The sequence below is a fragment of the Stegodyphus dumicola genome, chromosome X2, assembly GCF_044657685.1.
Source record: "Stegodyphus dumicola isolate Sdum_Otavi_A_Nest chromosome X2, ASM4465768v1".
Lineage (NCBI taxonomy): Eukaryota > Metazoa > Arthropoda > Arachnida > Araneae > Eresidae > Stegodyphus > Stegodyphus dumicola.
Genome location: NC_140781.1, coordinates 182297265 through 182310115, shown reverse-complemented (window position 1 = coordinate 182310115; position 12851 = coordinate 182297265). Strand labels below are relative to the sequence as shown.

The following is a 12851-nucleotide window of genomic DNA, read 5'->3' as shown; positions in this document are numbered from 1 at the left end:
TTATGTATAATGTATTTGAATGCATATATATATATATATAGGACATCTCAGAAATACCACAGAAAACTTTGCACAGCAACATTCCTTGTGACCAAAAATAAATTCACATATATATATATAATAAATATTGAAGTTATAAATTATTAACTAAAACTAAATTAACTACAAAATTATTATTTTACAAATACTATAGTATTTGCAAATGTATAATATACACTGTATGCAATTAAATGTTGGTCTGCTACCTGCAGAAACATGATCTCGCACTGCAACATATCCGCAAAATTATTGTCTCTAGGCTGTTATTTTCAGTATGTACTAAAGTAATTATTAAATAAAATGTTTTTAATGGTTTATTGTCCTAATGCCGAATGTGAAGTCATTAATTTTTTGTTTCCTTTTTTCTTGAATGCTGAGTTACAGCAGTTTTTAAGCTTAATGTTATCCAATCAAAGAGGAATATTACTCTGCAGAGTTTGTGCAAATTTTATAGGACAGCCCATATATTTACACACTTGGATAATTTATTTAAAGAATAAGTTTCATAAGCAAAATTAAATAATTATTTATAGAATGACAAACTTCTATCATTACCTCTGAATTATGCCCTTTCCTTCAAGAATTTGGACCTCATTTGCAGACACAGAGCTTTGGAATTGGGACCTTAGAATGTTTCTCAGATAACAATTTTTCAATTCAGTTTCAAATGATGAAGCTACAAAACATGAGATATTTATAAGATTAAGCACAAGAAACATGCAACTTTTATGACAACATACTTTGATCATGTATATTTACCAAATTTTACTTTATGAATTATATTGTTATTCTCTTACATATTCTTATTTATTTCAAAACCTTTTATAATTACTTCATTCATTGCTGAAATAATAGTATGAATAAAGTTACTCTCTCAATTTAAAATTGAAACAAAATATAATAATCCTAATTTACATGCCAAAACACAGCCACAGTTTTGGCTTTCGCAAGCAAATCACCTGCTTCATCAGCTGAAATCCAAATGAATGTTTTGATAAAGTTCACTTCCATTTATTATTTAATCATTTAAGCACACTAAAACTCCACAGGGCTAAAGACAGAAATGAAACAATGAATTTTACACCTGCACAAATTAGTCTTTTAATATAAGACAAATTTTCAATTCCAAAATATCTTTAACATCCCCTATCATAATTTATAAACAATTTCTGTATTTCAATAAAATGTATTATTCAATAAGTTTTTCCAAATCAATGTTTTCTGGACTGAAATTGGACTAATTAAAGCATTAGGTATATTTACATTTATGATCCTTGCACTATAGTTTTTTTTTATTTTTTTTATTTGCAATTCTTAGTATCCAACGCATTAGCTAAAGTGTTTGATAACAGAAAAGTATAAAGGATGTTTAACTTACCTGCAAATACATTACTAAAAATTTCATTTCCAAAAGAAATACTTTGGGTTAATTTCTCCTGCTTTTCATAAAAAGGCTTTTCCGGCTTTTTATCAAGGTAAGGGGTACTTGTTTGAGTTGACGAATTTACTAGTAAAGACTGATTCCTTAACATTTCCAAGTTTGCATATATAGCCTCTACTTGTTTTCTATCTTCACTCTGTACACAAAGACTGTCTTTAACTGGCGACATAGGTCTAATAAAAAGAAGAAAAGCGTAATACCCTGTTACAATAAAATTCACTTGCAAAGTGGTTGAATGAAAAAATATACTATTGCATAATGTAAACTTGAAATGATTAACTTTTACAAATTAAATGACTAAAAAAATAAAAGTAGAATGTTCATAGCAGCAATTTTTTTTCTTTCCCAACTTAATCTTCTACTTTTAAGAATAATCCAGATTAAATTTAATTTGAAAATTAATTCAGATTACATTTAATGCTAGGTCTAGAACAAATCTGACACAATGACAAAATAAAACTTATAAGTAATAAAAATTGCTCAATACACAAAATAAATTTTAAATAGTATCCAAAATATGTTTAAAAATAAACACATCTGGGATGGAGATTATTCAATTAGACTTTGTTGCGGTAAAAAGGTACCCCCCCCCAATTTAAATGTGTGCATTTATAATGAAGGACACATTCTCAAAGAGGATCAAGCTGTTTTACTATCGGTTAAATACATACAGATATTCATAGCCAGTTCATTTAATGTAGCATGTTCAGCACGGATTCTTAGAAAACAGTTTTTAGTAGTTAGAATGGTAAATTATTTCTTTCACTTAGATCAATCTCAGAAGCTGCAGAATTTTCTGTTCTTAGAATTCCATCTAAATGCATAGAATTTTGTTTCATTCTTTAAAAAAAAAATTATTTCTGCATGCATTGTGTCTGTCAGCCCACAGACTCTGCTCATTCAACTTATGTGTTTAAGCACTTAAGGTAAACTCACAGATATTAAATGCAAAGCCTAAAAGAGCCTCACTTGGCAATCTGAAACTGAAATAGATGAAAAGAATTTGTTTTGCTTATGCATTCTTCTACATCATGTAACAAGGAAAGGCTATGATGACAGCATTAATTTTATAAAGCAAATTTCCACAACTATTAACTTATATTTCAGCGGATTTTTTGTTAACATTTCATAAATATCAAAATTTTCCATTCAATGCCTAATATACCAGCAAGTTTCAGGTACTTCTATCATTTTATATTTTTATTTTCATTGCTGGATTATTTTAACATTTTTAAATAATTTAACTTCTACAAGATTTTATAGAAAAAATACTTGGCAAACTAATCAATATTCCAAATTATATATTAGAACACAGAACCATAAGTTATTTCACCTACTAATTAAAAAAAAAAACTGCTTTTTGAAGTTCCATAAAAAAGTATCATGTTGGCTTTCAAAACCAATAAAATTTCAATATAGAATAAGTCTTTTCTTATAAATTTGGAATGTGCCCATTTAATGAAGAAAATATATGTATGTGCAATAAAAATGGATTTAATTTTATTATTAGACCTTATACACATATACATACACAGGGTTGCCACTCAAACAGGAGAATGAAATTCCCTGACTTTTCCAGGTATGTTTCGAGAAAATTCCAGTCTATCCGTGTAATGTACGTTGGCTGTGCTAAGAGGTAAAATAATTATGGTATTACTTGTACTGTGTAGCAAATTCACTTAATTATTCAATAAATCCCAGAGGACATTTATTCTTAATTATTCTTGGTACACTTTGTTTGATAATTTTGTTTACTTTTCCGCTTAAAAAAACTTAATAAAATTTAAGATATATACATTGGATAACCAACTGTACGTTTTATTTAACTATTACTCATGATCATCCCCAGTTCAACACGAGGCTAATCCGGTTCTTATAAATCACAACACAATGCTAAAAGTTAGTTAGATTTTAGGTAAATTTAATTTGTGTGAGGTGTATTCTTAAAAGGCACCTTAACACTTGAAAACACAAATATAATTATAATAGGAGTTGTTTTCTCCACTGAAGATTGAGATTAGAATCTGCCCAATCTGGAATAAAATAAGGCTTTTTTTGCAGACATTCTGCAGCTAAACGAAAGAAAGAAATCTATTTAATGATATTTTTTTATTAAATTGAGGTATTTTATATTTATTTCGCAGCATACATAAGGAAAAAATATGTGCATTAAATTTCGTGATGTCATCATACTGCTAGAATTAATTTCAGGATTATGCCAGAGAAAATTTCCTGAAATTTGGAAATATTATTTACTAATGATAATAAATTTAGAGGGAGGAAGCAACATTAAATGATATGAATAACATAAAAATAAAGATAATTACTTAAAAATTTAATTAGAATAATCAACGATATTTTAGCGAATGTAGTTATATTACATGGTTATCCTAGATGATTGATTACTATTTTTTATTTTACTGCAAAATGACAAGGTATTTATTAAAAAGAAAAGAAAAAAAAGATTTTGCAGTAAAATCCTAGTATACGATACGGCCTTCGCATGATTTTGAAAATTGTCGCCAAGAACAAAGTGACCCGTTTACTGCTCATCATCGTGTCGCCAAATCCCGCTGTACCATACATGGAGATTATTCTGACCAAAGAACGTCTATGTAAAAAGCAGAGGGAAAATTTGCCAAGGGATTTGACGACGGAACGGCCAGAATTTCCCTCTCCGCGATGTGTACAGGAAATTGAGAAACACGTGTTAAGAAGAAACATTCTTTGACACAAAAGAAAACTACAAAAATCCATTTTTAAATTATTGCGAAAAATCCAAGAAGAAACGTTTTATCAAAGAACGTTTTTTCTTGGATTTTTCGCAATAATTTTAAAAACGGATTTTCGTAGATTCCCCCCCCTCAAAATAACTAATCCATGAATTAATTTATTTGCGCCAAAAAATATTTTCTTTTCCTTTAGAGTTTAAAGACATTTTAAACGATATTCATTTTATGAACTCTTGATAATGTGACCTTCGAACTTCGACACCGGTTTCGAGCTTTGGCGACAGATATATCGCGCATGCACAGCTGTTTCCCGCTATGATGGAACCGAGCCACGTCTGTTGCAGAGAGGTTTTCCTTCTTTACAATACATATTTTTTTAATTCTAACCTTCATGATACCGTATACTAGGATTAAACCCATTTTGTTTTATACGAGAACAGGTACTTTCTTTAGTTCATGCACTGCACATGCGATTCTCGAGGTTACTGAAAACCAAAAGTTGCGGGAAACTTGCTTTGCCTTTCTAAAAAGACAATCAAATTGGAGCTGCGAAAATTGGCTCTATGCCAACTGCGGGAATGACACTCACGTGATACACAATTTGCCAAAAAAGTGATCTTTTCCGACGTCGGCGTAAAACTCGCCTTTTCGCGGGATCGTGGTATGAAATTCCCCGACTTTTCCAGATTTTGACTAAAACACTTAAATTCCCTGACTTTTCCCTGAATTTTATGGTCAATTTCCGAATTCCCTGACTTTTTCCGGGTTTCCAGGTAGCGTGGCAACCCTGCATAAAGGATGTAGGAAAGTGTTGCGGAATGTGAAATAAGAATGAAAAATACAGCAAGCATGAAAACCCTGAAAAATACAAAAACTCATTTCAGTCATGCAAATTAACAAGAAATAAATCATGCAAATTAACAAGAAATAATGATTTTTAAAAAGAAAACCATTCACATGAATGACCGCCAACTGCTGGTCATTCATATAAATGGTTTTTTTTTAACCATCAAGCATTACTTCTCGTAAATATCCATGATTAAAACAACTTTCGTTACTTCATTTTTAGTCAAAAGGGCTTTGTCCCTGAAGGACTATTGTTTTCATTTTGCGATTTTGCGTTGGTTCACTATAAATGGCCATTTCACTTTTCAAACTGCTACCACCAAATATTAGAGTTCTGCATTATATTTGAAGAAATTAAATAATGAAAAATCTGCATAAATGAATGTATATTTCTCACATTGTGATAAAACAACGGTATATAGAGCCATTGAATTTTGAATGATGTAATCCTACTGCAAATATGGGCATGTGGAAGCCGAAGTTTGAAATTTGGAATTTGTTTTATTATCATTTTCATATTTTGTAAATCTTTAATGAATTTTTGATTAACAAACTCAAGGATTTCAGAGCAAGCAATGGCAACGTTGTACAGAAAAAACATTTTTATCTCCAGACTGCGTATCGGAAATTCTAATGATTTGTTCAATTTAAAACTATTTTGCAATATTGCTCTTGAACTGAATTTTATGGTTTAAGTGCGAAGAACGTGATATTTAATAAAGTTAACAGACAAAATGTAAAAAACAACACCCCTTTGGACATAATTTAAATTTCAGCATTTTTTGTTTTTTTAAAAAATTTAGCAGGTTTAATTATTTATTTATTTTTTGCTCACTGTTATTTTCCCATTCCACCATGCACTGTAATATAAAAATTCATCCTTTTGCCATGTTTGTTAAAAAATATACAGCATTTGCAAGACTTGAATCCCAATGAAGAGTAACATTCACTAGAACCCTTTTTTAACAATCCAACTCTTTAACATTTACCAGAAAGCAGCATCTATCAGCAATGCAGCTGGCTTCGGACATCAGGGATTACATCAGAGCCAACCATAGCATGGCACAGGGTTTAACAGTGGCAAGTGAAGATTTATCGAAAAATTAAAAGCTTTGAAAAAAATTATATCGTCTGTATTGACGGAGAAAATTAACAGATTTGAAAAAATAATACTGTCTGTATCAACTTCATCAACAGATACAGACATAAACACATTAGAATAAATATAACCCAAATCTTTGAATTTTAGTTTAGGTTTATTTCCCTACAGCAACACTCCGATGTTATTCTCCAAGTTCAACCACAGCCACATACAAAAGTGGAATGCACAAGAAAATATATAACATGCTGAGTTAGTTATTGAATCCCTGCTACGTGTTCGATCGGATATCATAATAAACTCCAATGATATAAAACAGAAACAAATTAAAAAGAGAATATTCTCAAACACTTATGTGATGCATACATTTAACCCAAATATGCCGCTGTTAAACATTCCCTGATTCAGACAAACTGTTGGCATATTCATTCACTGTTTTGTAGGCTCAGTTTATCTTAAACTGTCGAGCAAGATGTTAAGCTTTATTCAACTGTTTTTAAATTTTGGCACTGAATGTCACTGTTTTAAAAATTTTATTTTTACTATATCCAAGAGTAAACCTTCGACATCAAAAAGAAAAAATGAAAAGGATATTGCAATTCGTGATCTTAGAACTGTCTGGGAGGAAAAATTTTTGTTTACATATCAAAATATTTCCAAGCGCGTTTGACATGGGGAAATTTGTGCAGCAGTGCCTAAAAAATTTAACCCGGACCGACATTTCAGACAGTTGCATAATGCTTTTAACAGCAAATATCCTGTCGGATCGCAAAACGAAATTTGTCACTAAAAAAAAAGAAAGAAAACTTTAGCTGCCTAACAATCCTCGTTCTAGAAGACAAATCCTGAAATGGAAACTATGGTGAAGGTTTCTTATGAACTTTCTCTGTTAGCTCGCAAGAGGAAACCCTATTCTGCCACAGCAGAGATAAAAAAATAGTCTTTTAATATTTGCCCAAAATGTTGTTGATATAAATGTCACACATATGGTTGATAAAATAGGTTTGTCTAGAAATAAAATCATGCATCGTATAGATGACATGGACCTGGATGTTGCCACACAAATTGTCTCTAGACTACAATATTGCAAATACTTTTCACTAACTTTGGATGAAAGCTGTGACATCATAGAAAGTGTGTAGTTAAGCTTATCTGTGTGTTACATGATATCTGTGCTCATCTGTGTGTTACATCAAAGATCATTTCATACTACTTCATTTGCACCAACTAGTTTTAACCATGGGTGAGGATATTTTTAAAGAACTAAAAATGTAATTGATGTTAACAAAGTAGAGTGGACAAAATTAGATAGTGTTTGCACAGATGAAGTGCCTTACGCGATTGGAAGGATAAAATGTTTTGTTACATTGTTTGGAAATTATTTAGGAAGAAAAGTTTAAGTATGATTTTATTGTAAAATCTTAAAACCTGTTTTTTGTTGTTGACTTTGTAGCGCACTGTATTAACAAAATATGAGCTAGAGCTCTGACTTGGATGACGATTTCAGTAGCTTTTCCCAGAAGAAACGGAAGAGGATGCCAAGTTACTACTTCACTAAATAGTGTGTACTGGCTTGGCTTTTCAAAGGAACTCTCGAGATTTTAGAATTTGAAGGAGTGTGTTTTAAAATAGCTGGTAAAAAACAATGAATTGCTCAGTAAGTGTTCTACCACAAAATGAAGACTGGCTACAGGATTTGGCTTTTCTTTACCAATATTATGGGACAATTAAATAATTTAAGATTAGAGGGAAAAGTAAGAGATTGTACTTTTCCTACCTTTAGTTGTTCATATATCTTCGTTTGTGAATAAACTTTTGGTTTTCTGCTAGTTCCAGGCTAACAGGTTGGCTGCATGGTTATTTCTATGGTTTTCCCCATGAGCAACATGTATACAAGCCCATTTCTCTTAGAATATCCTCCACAAAGGTATTCCTACCCTTACACGAATAGCTCTAGTGTGTTTTGCCATAATCAACTAAACCAAGAAAAACTCAGTACTGTTGAGTCAGTGAAATACACAACCTGCATTCACTATATACATACCTACAATCTTTTTCTTCAAAAGAATGACAAAAATTGAAATGATTTGCAAATTTTATGAGAAAGTTAATCAACAACATAATTCTACAAAATATTTGCTGTATTTAATATTTACAAATTAAATTTTTGCCCACCAGCAACACGAATTGGAAAAATAGTTTCATACTGCACTTTTTTACAGTTATGGAATGAATACTTTTACCATGCATAATACATGGTGCTTAAACACAAATTTTAAAGCCAATTGTTTAATTAATCTGTTTTAAATTTTCTATGAAATGGAAAATCACAAAAATTTTTTTGTTGAAGAATCTGACAAAGAAAAAATATAGATCATAGAAAAACTTACGGAGGTGGTGGCAGTGGCTCATCCGATGGTATTATTTCAGATTCAGTAATAGGGGGTGGGGGAGGCAATGGTAAAACTGGACTACTTGACCGGGAAGAGCTAGTACTCGATACATTCTGAACTCCATCATCTATTGTCCTCTCATTAAAAAGCTCTTCCTGAAAATTTGAAAGGAAAAACGTATCAAAAAGTCTATATAGTAAATGTTAAAAGATGTTCTTATTTTAATAAAGAACATTTGCAGTATGTTCATTAACAATGTAAAGTTTGCAATTTTTTAAATTTCTAACTGTTGAATGCCACTTCTTAAAAATTCCAAATCTTCTGAAAATTGTACTTAAATGTATCAGATTTTTTTTTAAATGGATTCTGTTTTATATAAGTTTATAAAAAATATAAAACAAGCAAAAACTTAAATACAGGTAAAAAATCACAGCAAAGAACTTAAGCTCTACTTCACTCAGGCAAAGGGTGCTTTTTAAGGAAATTTTCCAGATGATAGGTTACATACAAAATCTCTATGCAACTAGTTTATTCAGTTGGCAGAAATGAAATCAGGGATGAATTAATAACATTAAACAACTACATACATTCCATAAAGTAGTGGAATGCATCCATTATTGAAATTTAATATGCAAAGTAATTCACAAAACATAATCAAAGCAAGTTTCACTAATGCAAGTTAAAAGGCACTAAGCTTAAAAGTCGCTGCTCAAATTTTGACCGAAACAATTATTTTACAACAATGAATTCAAACAAAACACAATGTAGTCATTAATTAGAAATTATTAGCACTATAAACAAAAGCCCCAATGCTAACTTGCAGAAATGTCTAAATGAGAGAGTTTCAATTCAGAAGAATGCAATTTTTTGCCAGTGTTGTACCATCAATTTGATACAGCTTCAAGATCTAACCATAATTTATTAAACTAAAAACTAGACACACATTATGATACTCTAACATTTTAATAATAACCAAGTTTTAATAACTACTACAGATATCATATCTGAAAACTGAGAGCTTCAAATTTAATACATTAAAATGTAATGAAGATGAGAAGGTAAATAAAATGAGAATAAGAATGAATTATGTTTCAGAGTTTAACACTACTATTACAAACAAAATGCATCATGATATCAGAACCAAAAAAATACGTTATAGTGAAATAAGCTTATTTACAATCAGAGCTTTAATAAGCTACAAGGTAGAATGAATAATAAGCTATTTAAAATAATAATTTAATTTTCAACAGCATTATGGATCAAACAGGATATTAATCAAGAACAGCTTTATAGATTTTTATCAGTTAAATGTGAAGTCTTTAGATTTACATACTTTTATAAAAATACTAATTATGTATCACCATTGCTATTGCCAGTACGTCATGGGGTATGGAAAACACTTTTCTGGCAAAGTTATGAAACTGAATAAGATTGCAAGAGTTTTAGACACCAGATAAGGCAGATACTTATAGATGCTCATGCTGTAACTCAAACAATTGAGAATAAACCTTACTTTTACTTGAAAAATCTAACTTTCAATATAAATAACACATTACCAAGAATAGCAAACAAGTTATTTTTGCAATTAACAAATGGTTTAAAGTAAAAATAAAGCACAATCAACAAAAAAACATTCTAAAATGAAAAAATTCAAAAGCATTTTAAATAAACATATGCTGAATTTTGCCTTGAAATATTAAGAATACACCAATAAAATTTTTGTGATATCTCACATACAAAAAAGTGTCAATTATTTTGTTGCATGTCCTTTTGCTTTTTTGATCTCTTTCAAATATCATGGTACTGATTTGGCCAACTTTTTGGTCGTACCTAAAGATATTTTATTCCATTCTTCTTGCAGCACTTCTTTTAAATGCCCTTTGTTTTAAATTTTGTGTTTTTGAACTGTTGTTTCGAGTATGGCCCACAGATTTTCTGTGACACTGACATCTAGGGACTGTGGTGTCTGCTGTTTACAAGGAAAAAGACACGTTTCCAATGTTAAAGAATTTTGATGTTAACTAAATTTCCTACCCCAGTTGAAGACATACAACCCCAAATCATGACAGAGCCACTACCATATTTAACTACAAGACTTAATTTTATTGCATCCAAAGCGATGTTGGGACTTTCTACATATGGTGCAATGGCCGGCACTGTCGAAAATGTTGAATTTACATTCATCAATGAATTCTCTTCGAAAAGTTATGAATCTTCAACTGATGAGTTTTTGCAAACTCTAAACACTTTTTCTTATTTTGCTAAGTAACGAATGATTTCTTTCTAGCAACTCTACTAGCTACTCTACTTCTAGCAACTCAATTTTTAGTACCTTTCAAAATTTTCCTTTTTAGCGACATCAATCAGAATACCTTTCCTTCCTCTTCCACTTTTATTTTCAATCAATCCATCACTTTTAAATTTTCCAGTGATTTTCTAGAGACACACATGACTGCTACCAAGTTTTAACTATTCCAAGATAAGATTTTCCCCTTTTATAAAATCTTAGTATGAATACCCTTACTTCAATACTGGTTTCTCTTCGAGAAGTCATTTTCTATTTAAAGAGGTTTAAGAAAAGATTAGGCAAAGTTAGATTAAAATAGCAGCCACGTAGAAAAAATGTAATGGTAGTTAAACATATTTTTCATTGGTGTATTCTCAATTGTTTGAGCTACTGTATGTGCTCCTTATTTTTCTGCCACATACAAAATTTTAAGTATTCTTATTTCCCATTAAAAATGCCTTAATTTAAATGGAAGTTTTTTTAAACATGACCTATTACAGTAAAGATGATTACCCGCTTCAGTTTTTAATTAAGTTTTCACTTAATATTAAAACAGAAAATATTATAGATTTCATTATAATTATAAGGAATTAAACTATCTTACCAGCATTTCATCCTTTTCATTTGAAGGAAGTTTCTTTACAACAGATTTTATTTCTTCCATGTTCAAACAAGTTGATGGCTGATAAGCAGAAGATAGGTCACCCTCATTATTTTCAGAAACAAGTTTTTTTCCGAAGCACTGATTTTGTTGAGCACCATCAAAATCTGCTTTTTTCAATGAATTAGATATTGCATGATTGAAGTATCTCTCATATGAAGAAATTTTGTCATTATCACAAGAAATCAAGCCTTTAGGACTAGAAACAGAACTATTTGGCAAATTCCAATCTTTAGTATGATTATGACTGCCAGGAACTTTATCAGGAGCACACATGTTAGTAACTTTCTTAAACTGGGAATTACTTGTTTCAACAGATTTAAAAGATTCGCAAAAGCCATTTAAGGAATCTGGATGTTTTAAGGAGTCACTTTCAAGAAATCTGCTACAGTTTTCATAAATCCTTTCATTGATAACTGAATAACTCAAGCTCTTTTGGAATGTGTCAGAATAGGAAATAGTATTACATTTATGATCAGAATAACTAATTTTGGAATAATAATGTATATCAGATAAATTATATACACTTTGACCAAAAGTTGGCTTGCATGGGACTGGAATATCTCTTTCAGGTGGTGAATGTATTTTACAGTTTCTGTATTTAAAATGGCACGTGGGATACATACAACACAAGGAATCACTCTCTCCAATTGCCGAAACTTTTTTAGATGGCTCACATTTCTTAGAATCACTTCTGTCACTGTAAATTTCATACACACCATAATTATTCTGTTTGACTTGTTGAGTATCAATGTTTAATTTAGTAAAGCACACTGCATCAATTTTAGAATTTGAAGGAGTTTCTGATGGGGAAGGAATGTGGGAGAATTGCTCATATTTGGGCTCTCCTGTTGATTTTTTGAGGTTACCTGTAAAAATGCTCTGTTGTTCACTATAAACCTTATGTAACATTCTTCCACTTTTGTGCAACGTGGTATTAATACGATGGATATCTGCAGAAGAAAATGATTTTTTTACACATCCATCAATCCTTTTTTCCATACCAGCTCTAGAAATATCATTTAATTTATCTGGATGAATGTCCACAAAGGAACTAAAGCTTAATTCAGGTTTAGAGTCCAAAATTGGCTTAAAATTTCTACCTCGATTTTTGTATAAATCTATATTTTGATATAAAGGTGAAGGTTGACAATATCCTGATGAAGAATTGCATGTTGACTTACTTGGAATGCTCGATTTTAACTTGGATACGTTGTGCTCTTTATATACATTTTGTTGGCACTTTCTGGGTCTATATAAAAAACATAAAATTACTATTTCAAAAATATTTTCTTAATTGAAACATATACATTTACTGTTTTAGGTGTCTACAAAAATTCCTTCTAATTTCAA

General features: G+C 30.6%; 1 protein-coding gene across 2 annotated transcripts in view; it reads right to left on the bottom strand.

The window, feature by feature from the left end:
- The window catches only part of LOC118184028 (uncharacterized), a 53290-nt gene that overhangs the window by 24266 nt on the left and 16173 nt on the right, over window positions 1–12851 (bottom strand). For both annotated transcript variants that reach the window (XM_035353662.2, XM_035353661.2), the window contains exons 3-6: window positions 11442–12750; window positions 8548–8705; window positions 1418–1653; window positions 595–715 (exon numbers count right to left, since the gene is read on the bottom strand). In XM_035353662.2, coding sequence (XP_035209553.1) covers window positions 595–715; window positions 1418–1653; window positions 8548–8705; window positions 11442–12750 — 1824 coding nt within the window. The remainder of the gene's footprint in view (window positions 1–594; window positions 716–1417; window positions 1654–8547; window positions 8706–11441; window positions 12751–12851) is intronic.